At 44.9% G+C, this 20782-nt stretch overlaps 1 protein-coding gene across 1 annotated transcript in view; it reads right to left on the bottom strand.

Annotated features, from left to right (window-relative positions):
* Nucleotides 1-4326: 4326 nt before the first annotated feature.
* Lap3 (leucine aminopeptidase 3) overlaps nt 4327-20782 on the bottom strand; it is a 16857-nt gene continuing 401 nt past the window's right edge. The window contains exons 2-13 of the mRNA XM_013009079.1: nt 18754-18869; nt 17497-17551; nt 17049-17154; nt 15871-16030; nt 14380-14544; nt 11333-11491; nt 9931-10055; nt 8718-8806; nt 7808-7910; nt 6514-6593; nt 5622-5731; nt 4327-4887 (exon numbers count right to left, since the gene is read on the bottom strand). Of these exons, the coding sequence (XP_012864533.1) occupies nt 4698-4887; nt 5622-5731; nt 6514-6593; nt 7808-7910; nt 8718-8806; nt 9931-10055; nt 11333-11491; nt 14380-14544; nt 15871-16030; nt 17049-17154; nt 17497-17551; nt 18754-18869 (1458 nt within the window). The 3' untranslated portion in view covers nt 4327-4697. The remainder of the gene's footprint in view (nt 4888-5621; nt 5732-6513; nt 6594-7807; nt 7911-8717; nt 8807-9930; nt 10056-11332; nt 11492-14379; nt 14545-15870; nt 16031-17048; nt 17155-17496; nt 17552-18753; nt 18870-20782) is intronic.

Below are 20782 nucleotides of genomic sequence, written 5' to 3'. Positions count from 1 at the left end.
TTCCTCAGTGGCCGATTTAGGAAACCACAGGGAGGCCAAAGGCCCAGAGGAAGTGGAGCTGGGCTCACATCAAACTTACCCTGGATCTACGCAAGATCCAGACTCTGAGCCACTTCACTCATTTAACTTGACAGCATTTACACATATCTGAAAATATATTGGTTATTTTATTCTGCACATTTAGTCGTTTCTCTCCCTCCTCCTACTTCTCATGATAAACCCCCTGAGCTCTATTTGGCAAAGACAGAAGTAGGAAATATCTGTTGACCAAAGATAAGAAGAAAATGTTAGCTGGGTGTCATGGTCTCATGTTTGTAATAAGAGGCAGAGACCTGGAAGATTTCAGTATAAAGCCACTCAGGAAAAACAAATCTGAGAGACTTCCATCTCCAATATATAGATAAATATTCTTAACCATTTAAGTGTTGGCCTGGGGGTTTGGCTCAAGGAGTAGAGCAGCAGATGTAAGAAAGCCAAGCTAGAGCTCAAGGTCTTGAGTTTCAAACCAAAAACCAAAAAGGCCAAGAAGGAACTTGTCTATAAGCTGTTTTGATTTCAGCAGCACTGTACATTCCTAAAAATGAGGATCTCAGTTGTAGTTTATTGCGGGTTACAATATATGCTAATACCCATTAAAATAGATTTTTTAAAAATCAGGTCATTAAAACAGTAATACCCATCAAATGTTAACATACTTTTATTTAAAAACCATAATTTTTCTAAGACAAAAAATAGGAGTGCTATCATTTTTATTTATTTTTGTCAGTTGTGGAGCTTGAACTCAGGGCCTAGGTGTTGTCCCTGAGCTCTTCAGCTCTAGGGGAGAGCTCTACCACTTGAGCCACAACGCTACTTCTGGTTTTCTGGTGGTTAATTGGAGATAAAGAGTCTCATGGACATTCCTGCCTAGGCTGGCTTTGAACCGTGATCCTCAGATCTCAGCCTCCTGTGTAACTAGGATTACAGGCATGAGCCACCGGCACCCAGCTTCATTTTACTTTGTGCAAATTTATAGCTAGTTTGCCTAACACTGATGTAGGTTGCTAAGTACATGCTGAATGTATCTCTCTTGGATTCTCTCTAGTGAGCACAGATAAAGTGCTCGATGTATTTTACTAAAGAAAAATCATTTTCTCATTCATAGCATGAGAAAAAACGGTCTTAAAAAGTTTACTGAGGGCTGGGATGTAGCTCAGTGGCAAAGCACTTGCCTAGCAAGTGCAGCGTCCTGGGTTCGATCCCCAGTACCAAAAAAAAAAAGACAAAAAAAAAAAAAAGTTTACTGAGACAATATACCTAGGGGTCTAACACAGAAAGAAAGGCATGAATGGGGAAGCTTTGCAGTTGATACCCTGTGATTTGTGTTTAAAAATAGTTTCTCCATTCATGGAGAACATAACAATTGGAGGCCAGAAATGGAGGCCAGGACAGTGAGGCACCCAGGGGCCTAGACAAGATTGTCTAGTAGTAAGGCAGGCCTGGGGCTGAAATGTCTGATATACTTAATAGTTTGCTTAGGGAAGAGACCAAATGGTTAGGAGTCAGTATATGATCTGTTGAATGTGACCTTTCTGAAGGTAGGATTTAAGCACATTTCTTTAGGGTCATGATGAAGGGAGCTGTAGGCCACAGCTAGAGGTAGAATATGGCCAGCCACAATAGACCAATGGTGTCTGCCTGACATACCAAGTGATAGAGAATGGTTTTAGAACTCTCCCCATGGCCTTATTTGTGTGTTTGTGTGTGTGCTGGTACTTAAGACTTGAATTCAGGGCCTTACCCTTGTTCTTTCTCCTTTTTATTTATTTTTTGTCGGTTGGGGGGCTTGAACTCTGGATCTGGGAGCTGTCCTTCAGCTCTTCAGCTTTTCAGCTCAAGGCAAAGGCTTGAGCCAAGGAGGCACTTCCAGGTTTCTTGGAGTCTCACAGACTTTCCTGCCCAGGCTGGCTTTGAACTGCAACTCTCAGATCTCAGCCTCCTGAGTAGCTACGATTACAGGCATGAGCCACCACGCCAGGCTTGTTTGTTTTCTTAAAGGTAGTGCTTTACTTCTTAAGACACACCTCCACTCCTGGCTTTTTGCTGGTTAATTGCAGAAGAGACTCAAGAACTTTCCTGCCTGGGCTGGCTTAGAAATGCAGTCTTCTTAAGGATTACACACATGAGCCACAGGCAACTGTCTGGTCTGAATTTTTTTTTTTTTTGGTCGGTTGTGGGGCTTGAACTCTGGGCCTGGGTACTGTCCCTGAGCTCTTCAGCTCAAGGTGAGTGCTCTACCGCTTGAGCCACTGCACCACTTCCGGTTTTCGAGTGGTTTATTGGAGATAAGAGTCTCACAGACTTTCCTGTGCGGGCTGGCAGGAAGCTGAGATCTCAGCTTCCTGAGTAGCGAGGATTACGGGCTTGAGCCACCAGTGCCCGGCTTGGTCTGAATTCTTTGAAGATAGGGATTACATCTTGTTTACTTTGCCTTCCCAAGTATAACTTATGACACAAAGTAGGCATGGAATATTTGCCAAATCAATGAATCTTTTACTCCAAGATAATTAAACATTTCCTACATCTTTGACTTTGGAAGGTAGAAGGTATCTTTGGATTTACTCGCTGTAACTGCCAAGCATTCCCAAGATTTCATCAAGTTGATCTTCAGCCATCGTCTCCTTTCTCAATTGACCAACATGGATACTTAGAAGGTTGGGTCTTGTGCTGTGCGCAGATAGCAGTGAACTCCAGACAAGGCTCCTGAGGCCCTCATGGCACTGACCCTTCCTAGCAAGGCATTCTGTTGTACATATCCAGGGGTTTCCTGTGCTCAGGACCAGTGTTGGGGAACACAGATGCTGGGACTTTGCAGGTCTAGATTATAAAGTTCCTATTTTAGAGTTCATGAACTGCCACCCTTCCTCTCTTCTGTAGCTCTGAAGCTGCAACATATTCTGGTTGATAAGAGCAATGTATATGGAACTTCAGTGAAAACTCATTAAAATGTGAACTGTGGCTGTCCCCTTTGCTCTTCCTTCCATTTTGTGCTATCCTCAACACCAACTGAGAAGCTTGAAGGCCATGCTGAAGATGGACAGTACACAGGGGTTTCAGATGGCCCCCACTGCCCTGGAGCCTTGTGATCCCCACTCTGTAAGCTACTAAAACTGCTATGCTCTAAATCACTATGCTCTAAGTCACTGGTTCAAATTTGCTGCTGTACACTAGAGACACACAGAGAACAGGCAACAAATGAAGTATTGGCAGCTAGATGTATGACGGGTAGCAACCATTTCATCTCAAATCAGATTTCGATAAGCAGGCAGGTGATTCAATAAGCTATGCCTTTGTATCCCCCACACAAAGAGCTCTGTTCTTTTATCCGTAAGAGGCCTTTCACAGAAAGCCTTCTGCTAAAGTCTACTAGCCCTAGGATTCTGGATCCAGTTTTCTTCCTACATTAGTAGTTACAACTATGACTACTCATTCTAATGACCATGGTACGTATTCATACATACTTGCTACTCGCTTTTTTTTTTTTTGCCAGTCCTGGGGCTTGAACTCAGGGCCTGGGCACTGTCCCTGAGCTTCTTTTGCACTCTACCACTTGGGCCACAGCACCACTTCCGGCATGCATGCTAGACAAGAACCCTACCACTGAGCCAGCTTCCCAGCCCTTGATTTTCTTTAATTCTAGAAAATACAACAAATAAGTATGCCCACTTCCATTCCCTCTGCAAGCCAGTTTAGATGAAATATTATCATTACACACCAAATTTCTGGAAGTTAAAAGTAACCACAATAAGCCTCCTTTTCTAGCCAATGTTTCAGCCTTAAAAAAAACATACCATATTCATGGATAATTTGACCCATCATACAAAAGCAAAATCTTTGTCCTAAAGTTGGAATTCTGCTGATTGCAATCTCAGGAGGTTAGCAAATGTGCCTTATATGGTTTTGATTTTCTGTTGGTATTTCAGTAAACTCCATTTAAATTCAAGTTACCAAAAGCAAAGCATTGCAGTATACCACATGGGCAGACTCATTCCTAACTCTGTTCATGCCTCATTTTCCTCATCTGTCATAGGAAATAACCTCATTGTGTTGCTAGAGGGATATAACAGCATAATATATGAAAACATTTAGAATAGTGCCTGGCCAGAGTTAAGAAATAACTAATACAATTAGTCTGTGATAGATTCATTTTGGAAGTCATGTGCCAGATCATTATTTTATATACTGGTAAACTGAATCACTGAGTACCCCAAGGTCATAATTAGCATTGAAAAAGACATCTATGTAACAAGCTCAAAAGAAACAAGTTATGGTAACTATCAGCCAAACTAGACAGCACAAAAAACAGGATTTATTATTTATTGTAACTGCATAATAACTTTTAATTTGCTTATGTCCATAGCACCACAAATCTGAAAGATAATTTTTTCCCTCGATTAGAAGCATACACTCTGAAATATGATCAGGAAATGTTTTTGAAAATTAATTGCCATGTGTAGAACATCATAGGAAATCTTGCCAATCAAGACACCAGCTTTCCTTTCATCACATTTTGCATAAAATGAAAAGATCACATCAAGGCACACGTCTTTCACTGTGCTGCAACTTTTAAAATAAACATCCTTGGTGCCTTGAAAAGAATTCCTTTCATCTAAAACTATTTTCAGCTGCGCTCAGACAGGCGCGGGCTTTCCGAGGAGCTACTCGCTGTTCTGACTGAAGCGGAGCAAGAACTCGATGAGCGTGCGCGTGGGCCTCCCGGTCATGCCCTTCCGCAGGTACGGCACTTCGTCCTTGTTGGTCATCACACCCGCTATGTCCAGGTGCGCCCATTTAGGATGGGTCACGAACTCCTTCAGAAACGCCGCAGCTGTGCAAGCTCCTGCAGATCTGGAGAGAAAGGCACACAGCACTGCTGACCCTGCGTCCTCGTGCATTGGACATGTCAGTAAGATCCCATATTCCTGCTAGCTAGGTTCCCCAGAGTGCAAAACGCTTGTAAGACCATGTAAGAAGTTAACCCAGAAATCACTTCCAAAGTATTTCTTTTACATGTGGCTTTAAGCCAAACATGAGATAATTTCCCCTATTTTACATTTACATGTTTTGTATCTCTTACTACTTCCTTTTTTTTTTTTTTTGAGGTACTTAGGTTTAAATTCAGAGCCTTGGGCCACACTCTAGCTCTGTTTTATTTTTCAAATACAATCTTGAATTTTGTGCCCAGGCCCCAATCCTCCTGCTTACGCCTCCCACATAGTTTAGCTGACAGGTATAGGCCATCATGCCCAGATTTAATTGGCTGAGATGAGGTCTTGTGAACCATTTGCCAGGGTAGCCTCAAACATGTATCCTCCCCATCTTTGCCTCCTAGATAGATAGGCTGATAGGTATGAGCCACTGAGCTTGGCTCTTTACCACTTCATTTGCTATGATCTTTAGTATGCAACATTTTTAGAGTCTGTTAGGGAAATACTTTGAGCACTTAACACATCACAGAAAGTGTACAGGTTCTACACCAAAAAGAAACTGCAGCCAAACCATTGTAAAGAGACTTAAGACTAAAAAGAGTCATCTTGGCAGCCATGGATGATTATACAAACAATACATTTGGCTCCTCTTACCTGTATTTCCCAATGTTATTAACATCAGCAAGCTGACAATCTACAACTTGTCTGGTGTAATGCTCAAAGAGGGGCATCCTCCACACACGGTCTCCTGTGTCAATGCTGGCCTAAAGAAGACATTTGGGTGACAGTTAAAACTGGATGAAGCCAGGTGCCTGTGGCTCACACCTGTAATCCTAGCTATTCAGGAAGCTGAGATCTGAGGATCACGGTTCAAAGCCAGCCCAGGCAGGAAAGTCTGTGAGAATCATCTCAGGTTAACCACTAAAAATTGGAGGTGGGGCTGTGGCTCAAGTGATAAGAGTGCTTGCCTTGAGCTGAAGAACTCAGGGCCAGCGCCCAGCCCAGAGTCCAAACCCCACAACCAACCAAAAAACAAAAACTGGATGAAGTAGGTTCAGAAAATTTCACAAAATTCTTGAAGCATTAAAAGAGCAATTCATGGGGAGGGACAAGTTGTGGAGGGGGGGGAGGGATGGGTTTAGTAGGGGAAAAACAAAGGAGGGTGTAACAATGCTCAGTAGGAAATACACCCATGCCGGGCACCGGTGGCTGGTGAGAGAGGCCCAGAGCTCAGCAGTCAGATGAAGCGCTGCACTCATCCAGCAGGCGAGCTGCATGTACACTGTGTGACTCAAGGCGCTCCTTCCCAAGGCCGTCCTCACACCCTTCACTACTAGGGGATTCGCAACATGGCCACATCATTTGTAAGCTGATTCATTTACCAGGAAACCTAAAGCCCCTGGAATTAAGATTATTGCTGCGGTCCATTTCCAGCTTAAAGGCAAACCCACAGCATGATAATTAACACGGGGGATGAATGAGTATGTAACTGGAAGACCACAACTTACTCATCTCCGTAATTTAGGCTCCCGTCTGTGATTCCTACCTTATGCAGCTTGTCCCACAGCCAGGATGAATTGGTGAAGACCCCAGTAGCACCTGACCCCAGGGCTATGTCCATGGCACCTGTAACACACAGCCCCCTCAGGTCACCATCTGTCTCTGCAAGCCGGAACTACAGCCTCTAACCCGGCCTAATGAATCAATCTCTTATTTTCAAAAACATCTAAGCTTCAGATGTCTTCATTCCTACTGTCCAAGTAAAATTTCACTCTCATTATTAAGGAAAATAAATAAATAAAACAGTATCAAGTGTCACCCCTAGTAATCTCAGCCCAGGGTAACTACAACCACCTTCTGATATTTTCTTCTGGACTTTTAAACATTTCTTAGAGAAATAATTAAGTGGGCATTCTTCCTTCCATTCTTCCTTTTACACTGTAAACACTTACTCCTCTATTATAAACAGATGTCTGAAAAATCTCTAATGATATTAAGATAGAAGGAGGTATCGTAACTGACCTCACTACTGGCATTGAGGCAGCTCAGTTTCAGCACTTCTAATCACACCTCGGGAACTATCTGCTATAAGACTTTGATTCCTTTAAGAAAAAAGTCTGCTATTATTCTAACTTACATATTTCCTCTACTTCTCATCTCCAACAGACTTGTGTCCTTTTGGTTGATCTTTAAAAGTTAATAATTAGCATTTAAATAAAATCAGTTTAAAACTCCTATTTCTAGATTATCTCGAGTTCCTGACCATGTACAACAGCTTAGTGCTGCCATCCTGATTTTGGTATTGGCTCAAAGGAAATGAATGATGGGCCTGGGTCCGTGGTCCCTGAAGTCTTTCTAGTTCACTCCATCACTGCTGCTGACACTCCAATCTACCACAGGAAATAGTCATGTTCAGAAAACAAACAAACAAATAAAATGCCCTGGGAAGTTTCAAATAAACAAGAGAGAGAAAAATGAAGTGGGCATCCAGGTATCAACAGTGATCATTTCACAGACACGATCTCACCTCTCACACCCCATACCCAACAGTGTATTTTGAAACTAATTAAAGATACTCTAATATCCATCCGTAAAACACATACAGATGGACATCTCAAAATTCAACCTCCCCAGCAGGACTCTCTAGCTTCACCAGCCTGCCTGGGTCCATTTGGGTCTTTTTCTAGACCACTCTCCACACTGGTGTGCTGGGTAACCATTGCAAGGCATAAAGTGGACCTTAGCACCTTGGTGCTAGTGTGCTTCAGCAGCACCTGGTTCAATGTAAAGCCTTGTAACACATCACCAGCCACAAAATCAGGGGAAGTGTGTGCCGTCACCTGTTAAGGTAGCGGCGTTGATGATGAGTTTGGGATTAAAGGTGTGAGCGTAGCAGAGTGCATCAGCTAAGATGAGCCTCCCCTCAGCGTCTGTGTTATCAACCTGCAGAGAGAATGAACAGAGAGAAAGAGTATGGAAATGAGGCCTAATAATGCTGGATTTAAATTGCCATCAAGTATCAAAAACATACTTATATAATTGTCCCCCTCCCTACCAGAGTTGAGAACTTTGATTGGACTTTTTACTGACAATCTAACAAGAAGTGGGGAAATGTGTAGATTCCTGAAAAGTTAGACAAAGAGCTAAGTGGCAGCATGGATTCCCAGGCTAGAGAACTCTTGCCAATTCCTGCAATCCTGTGTCAGTATACTGCTTTCTTAGTAAAAACTGCCATGTTCCTGGCAGTTTTCACAGGAGTACATGCTGCCTCACCCTCAGCGTATGGAGTGGTGTTTTCCATGTAAACATCCAACATGGATGAAAGCTAATCATGACACACGCATAGGCAGACAACGGCTCCTGCTATTTCCTACTGTTCAGACACAGAGCCCATGCTTTACTGCTACGCCATGTTCTACAGGGCTGGCTGCAATTTCAAGGTCATTTGTGTATACAATAAATAGTTATTGGAACATGAATCTATTAGTGAGCATGAAAAATACTCTTAAATATTCCCACTGAGAAATTCCTATAGGGCTAGGGGATATGGCTCAAGCTGTAGAGCAAGGTAAAAGCAAGGTTCAAACCCAAGTAGTGCCGATTTAAGAAACAAAGTAACAAAACCACTCATGACTGCCTGGAAGAGTACTGGCCCTGAAGACAACCCCAACATGGAGCCAGGGCCGTGATGGGTTCCTTGAGATGGGAACCTGGGAGTGGGATGCTCTGGATGGAAGCTCCACTACAAACCTGGATGGTCTTCCCGTTCTTGGCTCTAACCACATCTCCAGGCTTGTTGGCCTTGCCACTGGGCATGTTTTCACAAAGAGGGGCCAAACCTATGACAAAGAACATAAAAGAAACATAGCACATACGGGGTCCATACAGGCCATCCATAGGACAGCAGGCTGCAGGTGAGCCACAGCACGCTAGACACTGACATGACCTCAACCAAGTGAGAAACTTGAGCACCACCAGTGACACATCAGCATGCTTATCCAAGGCCTAATGTGATTCCATTGAGGAAGAAACACATAAATGCAACTGGTGGAAGATCAGGAGACTAACTTGGGCCCTTCAAACCCACCAATGTCATAAAAGAAAAAGGGCAGGAAGAGGGCTTAGACGAAGGAAAACCGGAGGGTCACGGCAGACAAATCAATGTGGGATCTTAGCTGGCTTTGAGTTTCAAAACCAATTATAAACAAAATGGATTTTTTTAAGGCAATGGGAAATCAGATTTGGTTACTGTATCAATCCTTGGAAAAAGTAACGGTATTGTCACATAAAACATCCTGGTAGACATGCCATGATGTTGGCAACTTCCTTAAAAAGGTACAGCAGGGGGAAAAGGACTGATGTAATGAAACAATGATCTGGGATGTGGGGAGGGGAGCACAAGTCAGATAGACTCAGATAGCCGTTCTACTTCTCAACGCAGGGGCTGTGGACGGCCAAGGCATGAAACCCAATCTCTCTCTCCTCCCCTTTGTCCTCTGAAACATGCCATTTGCAGCACTACAACCCCTGGCGCTGTCTCTGTGGTCTGCAACCTATAACACCAAGAGATGCCAACTACCAAGAGCTTTTTCTGCCCCAGGCAATTTCTATCAGGCATTTACTTGGCCACATGGTCCCGTGAGATAATCATGAAATGAGCCAGTGATAAGGCCTGCTGACTACAGAGCATCTTTTACTGGAATAAAGCACAAACGACATTTGTGCCCCTGACTGCTAACCACTTTGTGCAGAAGTAAAACAAATCAATGGAGCTATATAGTCCACTGATTGCAAGACGCATCTAACTTAGTCAGCTCAGAAATAAAGCATTTATCTCAGCTACACAGGTCCTCTTGATGAAAAGCTATTTAAAACCTGTCTGTGGATCTTTCTGGATGGGAAGACACCAAATATGCTGAGTGCTGGAAGCTCTACCACACGCAATGCTTCCTTTCCCTCTTACCTACGATATTGATGGGCAAATTGAGCTTCGCAGCAGACACAATGGCTGAGCATATGGTTGCAGCTCCTCCCATGTCAGCCCTCATGAGGTCCATATTTGCAGAGGGCTTGATGGAGATACCACCACTGTGGGAAAAAGGCAGTGAGCAAGACCAAGGCCAAAACCACCGCCAGGTGTGGTGGCACATCCCTGAAGCTCTGTCTTTTCCAACTCTGCCACTCCTGGGCTGCTTTTCAGTTGTAAGGAACACTTGTGGCTTGGTAAGACTAATGACTGCTAGACCACTCAGCTAAGGGAGGTAAGGCTTGCAAAGAAAAGACAGTATGTTCTTAGCAACGCATGGCCACATCCATGTGGACAGGTTCTCCAAGGAGAATCAAAGTGTGTAGCGAGCAGATTTTAAGACATTATAAAGACAGATCTGATTTTGAGTCCTGATTCCACTTCTTAAGTTTTTTTTTTTTTTTTTTGGTCAGTTGTGGGGCTTGAACTCTGGGCCTAGGCACTGTCCCTGTGTTATTCGGCTTACGGCAAGCACTCTACCACTTGAGCCACAGTGCCACTTCCTGTTTTCTGGTGGTTAATTGGAGATAAAAGTCTCATGGACTTTCCTGCCCGGGGTGGCTTTGAACCATGACCCTCAGATCTTAGCCTCCTGAGTAGCTAGGATTACAGGCGTGAGCCACCAGCGCTCAGCTCCACTTCTTAGTTTTGAGACTGAATAAATCTCTCTGAATTATGGCTTTTTTACAGTAGAATGGCCACAAGTCCCAGTGCATATGGTAAGAGTAGGGCTAATATACAAAAAATGCCTACTCAGCCAGCACCTGTGGCTTATGCCTATAATCCTAGCTAATCAGGATGCTCCCAGTTCCAAGCCCAGCCTGGACAGCAAAGTCCATGAGACTCTTTATTACCACTGTAAACCTAGACACAGAGGTACGACGCAAGGGGAAGAATGCTAGCCTTCAGTGAAAAAGCCAAGGGACAGCAGCTAGACACTAAATTTAAGCTGTAGTTAAACACCCATACACCTATCCCTCCCCCCCAACCCTAGTCACTGACATGTAACATAAGCATTTTGTAACTGGTAGCATGATACATTTTAAACAATCTGCAAACAAGGGGGCGGGGTTCATTGCCCAGTTCTACACTTATACAATGTAGCTTAATCAAACTTCTTTACCATTCTCCCTTAATGTTTCCTACTTCTTAAAATAATTTCCACAGGTTTCAGCATTCTAATTTACTTCATGCAAGTAAATTACTTCAACCATAAAAAAAAATTTCGTAATCAAACCCCATGGTGTGGACTCACACTGTGACCCGAGTAACACATGTACACACAAAACAGTCACCAACATGCAAAGCACAGACCTCCTGTGCTGTAAAAGGCAATTACCTGTCAAAAGTGATGCCCTTCCCCACAAAGACCAGGGGTGCATCACCGGCATTAGGGCTACCCGAGTAGTGAATTTCCAGGAAGACTGGAGGCTCTTCAGACCCTTTGGCTACACTTAGAAACGAGCCCATCTCCTGCCCCTCAATCCAAGACTTGGGTCTGCAGGACAGAAAGGGAGGAAAAAAAAGATATACTATTACATTTCAAAACTACCTAGGAAAAGTTCATGGGCATGTTCTTTTGGTTTTCGTTTTTATTTTTTTAAAACTTTTATTAGGCTGGGGGGCCAGTATCATGCCTGTAATCTTAGCTACTAACGAGGCTGAGATCTGAGAACTAAGATTTGAAGCCAACATAGGCAGGAAAGGTCATGAAACTCAATTCCAATTAACCACCAAACTGCAGCTGTTGCCCAAGTGGTAGTGCGCTAGTCTTGAGCAAAGTGGCTCTAGAACATCACCTCAGCCCTGTGCTCAAGCTCCAGGACCAGCTTATTAGTGCCTATTAATTGTACAAATTAGTGTGCATATATTTCCATGTTTTACAGTTTTTAATGGGTTTCATTATGCAAAAGCTCTTAAAAATACCATACTGGAGCAAGAAGTGTGGTTCAGTGCTTACCCAGCCTGCACAAGGCCCTCAGTGCAGGGGATGTAGAGGCCTGTCTGTGTCCATTGATAATACCCTACTACTTGCTCTGTGTATATTCTGGAGCAAATCACCTATTTCTGAGCCTGTTTGCTCAACGATGAAAAGAAAATTTATGCATGGTAACAAATACAATGTTAGATAATAGTGTGCAACCAATAAATGGTAACTTCTAACCCAGCATACATAGGTTATTCCTAAAGTTTTAACCCAAAGATGAAACACCCAAGAAAAACCCAACAACGCTATCCTACACTGCCTAGAATAAAATACCCTATTTCCTTGCTTTCTGAGGATTGCTGGAACTCCACTTTCCAATATTGTCATACAATTACAGCTGCACCTGCAGTTTGAGATGTCTCTGAAGTGTCTAATGTGGGAAAAACAATTCATTCTTACCTAGCACACAGAACCAAGGTGGAAAATAGAATAGAAACAGTTCTTAAGGCAAACTAGAAGAGTCACCATACTCTTCTACAGGGTATAAGGGAGCTTTGTATTAATTTCTGGGCCTTGGTACCTAGGTCTGTGTTCCCAGACAGACCAAGCAGCACCGGGTCCAAGAAAGACTCCATACTTGCCTATCCATTGGTCCTCAGATTAAATCAGGACTGCCACCAAACTTCAAAAGGACAAAGAATGCATGCACCAAGAAGTCAAACAAGGGTATACTATGAAAGGCACTGCACATGAAGTCAGTATTTGATGTTTTATAAAGACCTCCCTTCTGGAAGAACTGTTTGTGCTACTTTTTTTTGGTCAGTTGTAGGGCCTGAACTCTGGACCTGGGCACTGTCCTTCAGCTCTTCAGCTCAAGGCTAGCACTCTACCACGAAAGCCACAGCACCACTTCCAACTGTCTGTACTTCTTTGATGGAGACCCACCTACACTAGCCAGGGTTTTGTGCAGCTACACCTCAGCTACATGAGTCACATGCCACCCACACATCTTGCCTCTTCTCTGCCTGAGCTCTTCTTCCCTCTGATCTTGTCCAGAAGCCTTGCAATTTCCTCGGAGATCAAAGCAAACCCGCATCTGAACCCAAAGTGCCCATGTGTACCCTTTGTCTGTGAAAGTGTAGGCGAGGCTCCACGTCCTTTGACAGGCACCCTGGCCCCTGCTCCCAAGAGGGGAATGTGTTCCTTCCTGAAGATTCTCATTGACAACAAAGACCACAACCCTGAACCTTTGTGTCTAAGCTCCTGGGCGTGCTAGAGGCGCTGTGCCTGCTGTAACGGCACCGCCATTACTTGCTGACACAAAGTAGCTCTGGCATCGCCTCTCATAAGCCAAAGCAATGTCTGCCAGGACATCTCGATAAAGCCTACATACCACTATGGATTAAACACCTATGAGCCACTGCTGAGACTTGATCAAACTCTAAGTGCCGTGTTTTCTATACATTACAAGCTTTCCTTCACTCAGCTAGCTCATGTTATCCTAAGAAACATGAACTCTAATTACAACTACTGAAGAAGGCTTTCAGATGAAGGTCCCCTGCAGATGTTACTCTGGTAATGAGTAATTGTTTGGGCAAAGCAAATACCTGCCAACTTGTTTTAATTTTAAGTCCCTAACTGCTCAAATTGGGTTGCTTAGATGGCTATGAAAAGAGAGCTCAAGAGAGCAATGGAACTTGGAAGGCAGGAGCTGAAGTTCTCCAGCCCTGCCCTGATCCATTAGCACTGACAACACCAATCCTGCAATCTAGCTAAGGGAATTCCCTTTTCATGCCCCTAGGCATACCCTACCTTTACTGCATCACAAGCAAAAAGACAGGAAGAGCTGACCAAAATGACACACTTAAGTTCCTGAGAGAGCTCATCTGCTACCATGTCATCCAGCAACTCAACTCCTAAATATCCATGTAAAAGTTAAGAGGCAAGTCCACATAAAACTCATATTCAGTTGCCCCCAGCATTGTGTATAGAACACAACTCTGATGGAAGAGATGACAGAAACAATGCAAATGCATGTGCATCACTAAGGCCTTGGGAAAGGAAAGGGAAGGGAAATGAGCAGGGAAACCTCCCAATGGTTACAAGGTTTCTTCTCAAGTTCTTAAAACTGATTGTAGTCATAGTAGCACAACTGTGTCAATATACTAAGTCACTAACGACTAGATTTCAGTGAGTTTGATATGTGAATTATGTCTCAATAGAAAATGCATGGGCACACACATACACACCCACAGCATGAAGTCATAGCACATTCTCAAAGATGAGGAAAGACCCAAAGAACCTCAGGGCCCTAGCTCAGCCCGTAGGTGGCTGCTGGTGGATGATCTCACCTCTCTGGGTTCAAGTTACTACTCTGAATAGACAAGGGGTAGCATTTAGGACCCAAAGGGCTTTTTCTGGCTCTGACCTCCTCTAGGTCTGAGGCAATCTTGAATTACCTGATGTGGACCTCTGTTTTAGAACTAGCACTTCTGAGATTCTTCTCAATGATCTCAGCAAATCTGGTTGGTGTCATCTCGTTGGCTGGAGTCTCCATCAAGTGGCGGGCCAAGTTCTGCCCAGAAGCAAAGAGGACACCTCTCTGCCAGGCCTCCTGATCCCCGCTGCAGAGCAAACAGAGTTACTGTCAAATGATGTGAAAAATACCGGCCACTCTGCAGCTAGAAGAGGCTCATAAACAAAACAAAACAAACGCAAAAAACCTAGAAGAGAAAGACTACAAATAGACTCAGGTAAAGGAATAATGCAAAGAGCTTGAAACCAGGCCCCACCAAGGCCTGTCTGTCAAGCCAAGCAGTCAACTTACAATCTTCCCCTGTATAAAATAGGGGCTGGGCTTATGGATCTTTGGAGCTATAATCCACCTCAAACACAGATGGGCAGGCTCCTGTACAAAGATTTATTTTGTACCCTTTTACAGTACAGGGATGACACAGGTCAAAGGCCAGCAGTAATGCAAGCAGTCCACAACCAGACATCAAGCTAGAGACTTTTTTTGCCTGGGTCAGAGCTCTAAATCCTAACTCCTGGATGGCAAGATTAATTGAAGAACAGTAGCACACAACCATGTGTTACATGATTCTGGCTCTTCTTGCCCACAGCAGGAGTTAATATGGGCAGCTTGGAGATGGATAAAATGACAGCTGACCTAGCTCAAAGGGGTCGCTATGCATCACACACTTGTTACAGTCTGTCTTTGGATCATCCCAGAGACAATGGAACTGGAAATACAATGCTGGAGGTCTTACTCACTGAACTAAGGTCACCCTGAGAAAGTGGTAGAGCCAAGAGTCGAATCCAGCTGACTGCATTCCTAGCTACTCCCAGCTGCTCAGCACCATGCGCCAAGGGCCACCCGTGGTCCCGCAGCACCTGTACACTAGTACCTCTAGGCCTCTGTTATCTGTTCTTTTCTCTTTTTTTTATTGGTTCTGGGGTTTGAACTCTAGACCTGGGTGCTGTCTCAGCTGATCAGCTCGAGGCTAGTGCTCTACCACTTGACCACAACGCCACTTCCTCATGCTATCTTTTCTGACAGCAGGGATCTTGCCCTTCAGAATCTAGTGCAGGGCTGGGATGCACCAGTGCCTAGCGGCCTGCTGAAGAGTCTCCCCAGCAGATTCTGACAGCAAAGACTGTGCAGCTCTATAATGAGCACAAGGCCCACAGGTGCCAGCCCAGTGGGGATGATATGGACTGAACCCTGCTCGGACACCTCTGTCATCACCGCTCCCTTCTGGTAACAGGATGAGCAGTATGGAAACATAACACGGGACAGAGCCTCAGTTACCAGTACTGCAGTGGCTAGCAAGGTTACAGACAGCCCAGGCACTAGCACCCGACACTAAGGAGCAGGCAGCTCATCTCCAAAAGGCCACCCTGTGAGAATACCAGGAAGTACCACCCTCAGCTTAGCTTCCTTCCATCACCTTCCGTAGAGCTTTGCTGACACAACTGTCTTCTTCTTCTGCTTGAGGTCATCGTATTCATAGAGACCAAGCACAGCTCCTTCCGCAGCAGCCTGGGCATCTCCGCAGGGATCCACCTCCACGGAAGACAGCTCCAGGTCTTGAACCTGTCTGCACCCAGCTTTGTGAGGACCCAGGAAGCAGAACACGGAGGTCAGTCAACAGAAGAAGAGCAACAGGTAGCAGAGGCAAAGGTGGTATGCTATGGAACAAGCCTGGGGTTCAAATCCTAGCTCAGACACTTAACTATTCTGAATCTCCTTTTCTGTAAATGAGGACGGATGTACAACTAACTTGTAGACAGAGCTGAGAAGACAGACACAGTGCACAGCAAATCCCAGAACAGGGGAGGCCCGAGAGGCAGCTCTTCCTATGATCATTTCTGAAACACTGATGTTTTAGATGAAGCTTCCCAATCACCAAGAGATCCCCAGATGAAAAGGGACAGAGAAATGATGACCTCGTAACTATGCCCATAGCACTGAGCAAAGCCCATCATTACCCTTTACTGCTTATATTCATATCCTATACATAGGTGATGAAATAACAGCTTAACATGAACTTTCAAAGTAAACTTAACAAGCATTTATGATGTACACAGGGCCAAGTATTAGTCAAGTTAATTACTGGTGCTTCAGAATGCTTCTCAAAGCACTTTTGGTCAGTCTCTCCGTGACAAAGGCTGTCCTTGCCACTCAGCTCTCCAAGGGACTCAACTATGTCCCCTTAATTCCTCCAAGCTAACTGCCTGACAAACAGGAACAGGCATAGCCCTTTTTATTAGGGTGAACAAGCACCCCATTCTCTGCTCCTCTAAAATATAACTCCATACACCTAAAAGTCTGACAGTGCCCCAAACAAAAATAACTCACATAGCACAATTTCTGGTTGGATATAGCTCTAAAAATAAATTACAGTAAAGCCTAACAGAAACTACAGAAGTACTAAAAGTAAAAAAATCTCATAAGTTATCTTTTATTATAAGCCAAGCACCTTGCTAAAGGGGAGCTGACTTGGCTAAAATGTGTCACTGGATGAGAACATGCAGGAGTGGCGATGGTGGAGAACAGAGAGAAAAGGCAGTCTTAAAGGGAAGGCCCTCAAGCACTTTTATCATCACAGACATGAAAACAAATCACCTGCTACAGCAGCTCTGATGTTCTCTTTGCCTTCATTCCAGTTCTCCAGGTCATCAACTCCAGCTGTCCTTTTGCCGAGGCCGACCACTACCACGCTGGGGAAGTCCTGGCGCACAAACACACGCCATCAGCCCCCGAGGTTTGTTAAAGCTCTCCTTCCCAGCAGGGAACGGTCCGTGGCACATCACTGATCTCCCACAGACACTTAACCCTCCATAGGGGGCAAAATAAGGATAACGCTGTAAATGCTTCTACATTCTGAGGGATATTCAGAGTGAGAAACACAATCTAGGCAGTGGACAGCCAGGTGCCTGTTCCCAATCTTAAATACATCTGCTTAATGCTGGAATGAAACTGTATGATCCAATACATACTTTCTAGCACGACTGGGCAGCCGGTACCAAGCCCACAGAAGGTTTACTAAATAACCACGATCTTCATCTCATACCTGATGCAGACCATAAAAGGTTCGGGTTTTGCCGGTCTTCAGAGGTGGTCCAGATCTAGAGCAAGGAGGAATGATTGTTCTACAAATGGTTGTAATATAATTTGCTTTCACAATATTTTCGCAACTGCATCTATGGATTTGTTTCTACAGAATGCTCTCAGGCCAGACTTTTCACATACAGCACTTCTCACTGTGGCTCAAAAACTTGTTAGCCAGCTCGTAGATTGGATAGCATGAACGAATTCACAAACAAGGGGGATCACTGCCACAGCTGGGCTGGCACAGGTGCTCAGGGGATCTGAGCACCGGATGCTAGCTGAGCTGATGACTCTTGAATCTTTTCCTACAAGACACAAACACCAAAACAACTATGGCAACCAAAATAGAGGGCTTGACAGCATTATATCCGTATAGAGGTTGTAGTAGGGGCTTATCTGGATGAGAAATAGTCAATCGCCCGGTCAAAAGGGGGAACTCCATGTAGCTAGGAGACAGGAGCAGAGCTGAGGCGATAGATAGCCCAGTGAGCTAGCAGGAAGGCCAAAGTCTGGATCCATGACCTAAGGCTCTCTCTACTGGTGAAGGACTAGTAGTAATACAGAGGATATGCAAATTCTGCAGTCCACCCATTAGATAAATTTTTATAATTATTAGACCTCTAGTAGAGTCTACTAGATGATAAGCTATTTGCAGTGGCTCATGTTAATACTTCTACCTTTGGAAATATGGCCTGAAACTCCAGTGCTTCCTACTTTCTCTCCAAAAGTGGTCAGATCTCAGGCCCCTTCCAGCCTTCCTGAATTACAATCTGCATTCTTACTACATCAGCAGATGAGCCACTTTAAAACTTATATTCAAATTCCAGGCAGGCAATAAATGGTAGAAACTTTGACTGTTTTTAAACTATAAGTTACAGGAGACAGACAAACTGGTGGGAAAGCAGGAGGAAGGGATTAGGAAAAGTGAATTTGAGCCAGGAGGGTGAGCTGAAGCCCTGTGGTACTTCCCCAATCCTGCATCCCTTTACAACAGGGTTGTGATCTGCTTGCAAACCATGTGACTTCCCAGAACTCTAGACCTACCCGCATTGAAACATAAAATGCCTTCTAGACAGTTCCACTTTCACTTCCACTAAGGAATCCTGGCCAGCGGATTTCCTGGCATTTTATCCACTAACAAGAAGGCATTAAAAAGAAGAAAAAAATAAATCTTTGGTTTGGGGGCCTTTAGGAACTAGAACTCCCAGGTAATACTTACATGTTCAAAGTTTCTCTCAGCTTTCCAGCCACCAATTTATCAAAATTCTCTCCTGCACTTGTAAATTGTGGCACATCATCTTCTTTGTCTTTGGAATAGATTCCTAAAATAAGGCCCTGTGAGGACAACCAGGAAATATGTAAGTAATCAGAGTTGAGTCCTTGGTGGTCCCAATACTCCAAAAGGAGCAAATACTTCTACCAAAACTTGGCCTTTCCCATGGACAGAACAGAGGGAGCATGGGCCATGCGGCCGGCTGGGGTATCTCCCACATCAGTGCTTCTGATTCCTGAGCCAAACCAAGACGACTACTACCATTCCATAGCTTAGCTTGGGTTTTATGTCCAGAAGAGTCGCTGACCCCCACGGATAGGGAGTTGCTGACTTCAAATGGAATTGTCCAAACAAACCTGCTGAAATAAGCCTTCATTTCCACCTGGGTCCACAACTTACTGCCTTGGCCCAAGCACTTGTTTCCTTTTGTCCACTCCCATATGCATGTGAAAATAGCAAGCTCTATTCATATGCTTTTGTCCTGCTGATACAATAGGTCAGGTTTGATTCTTAGGCCCCACCACGGAACAGAGGAGTGTTGAAATTTCTTTCCGCCTCGAAAGCAGGTATTCTTACAAACAAAACCAATGCTTCCGTTGACGCTATAGGTTGAGCTTCTCTTACCTGAAATGTTCCAGATTTTCTCAGATTTCAGAATATGGGAGCTGACATGGGAATGGAACCCGAACCCAGGCCAAAGCATAAAATTCACTTGCTCCATATACTCATAAAAGGCATTATACAATATGTTTAACTGTTCTGTGCTTTTTCTTTTTTTTTTTTTGGCCGGTTGTGGGGGCCTGAACTCTGGGCCTGGGCGCTGTCCCTCAGCTCTTCAACTCAAGGCTAGCGCTCTACCACTTGAGCCACAGCGCCACTTCCGGCTTTTTGCTTATGTGGTGCTGAGGAATCGAACCTAGGGCCTCAGGCATGCAAGGCAAGCGCTCTACCACTGAGCCACCTTCCCAGCCCTGTTCTGTGCTTTTTCACTGTGACTTGTCACAGGAGGTCACTTTCCACTGGTGGTGATCAAGTCATTGTTCCAAAAATTCTCGATTTTGAATCTTTAAGGAATTTTAGACTTGTATTAATAATTAAGTACCCCACCAACCTCTAGGCTTGGGAGAGGCGGCAGCAGAGCATTTTCCCAGGTGGGACAGTATCCCTGGTCTGTTACACAAACCAAGGGCCCTAACATCAAAATAAGGCAAAAAAAAAGAGTAAACTCTGAGCTCATCATTTGCTTTTGCAAGGCCATTATTAATGACTTTTTAAAAAAAAATCACTGTTCTGTTTTGCTGAGGGCCACTCTGTGAAGTGGAAAGAACACGTAGTCTTTTTCCCTATGTGCCAGTTATAAGAAACCAGAACCTGGGGGGTGGCCCCTTGGGGATAGGCCTGGGTGCGAATCCAGGTCCTTTCTTTCCGTGCTTGGTCCCTTCTACAAACCCCACAAGTACTTAAAACTCAGCAATGCTCCCGCCCTCCTTGCCACCAAAGCAGACAAGGCTTCTGGAGCGCTGGTTCACTCCACCAGGTTCCAGCGTTTTCTGTTGGCCCGTGGGGATCCCACGGGGCCACGCGCCAGGCTCTGAGAGGAGACAGCACGGTCCCCGGAGGAGCTCCGGGCCGGTGCTCAGTCCTCCCCGCTCCGAGATACCCACCGGCGACCGGTCCCACCCCATCCAGAACATTCCCTGCTCTCCCGAGCCCCCTAACGCGACCCCCTCACTTCGGAATCCCTCTGTGCCCAACTTCTCCACATCCAATTCCCTAGAGGAGGATTTTCCTCCGGAAGTCGCTCCTCCCCTCGGCAGAGCCCCCGGGCCTGACGGACCCGGCCAGGCCACTTCTCACCCCCCCCACCCCCAGGCCTGAATCCTGACCTTTCACCGCGGGGGGAGGGGGCGGGAGGGGTCGGGCCGCGGAGCCGGGCGAACCCCGGGACCTCCGCACGGGCTGGGACGGCGGTGCC

This window comes from Dipodomys ordii, unplaced genomic scaffold (assembly GCF_000151885.1).
Source record: "Dipodomys ordii isolate 6190 unplaced genomic scaffold, Dord_2.0 Scaffold8, whole genome shotgun sequence".
NCBI lineage: Eukaryota > Metazoa > Chordata > Mammalia > Rodentia > Heteromyidae > Dipodomys > Dipodomys ordii.
This window is presented reverse-complemented; position numbering and strand designations above follow the sequence as displayed.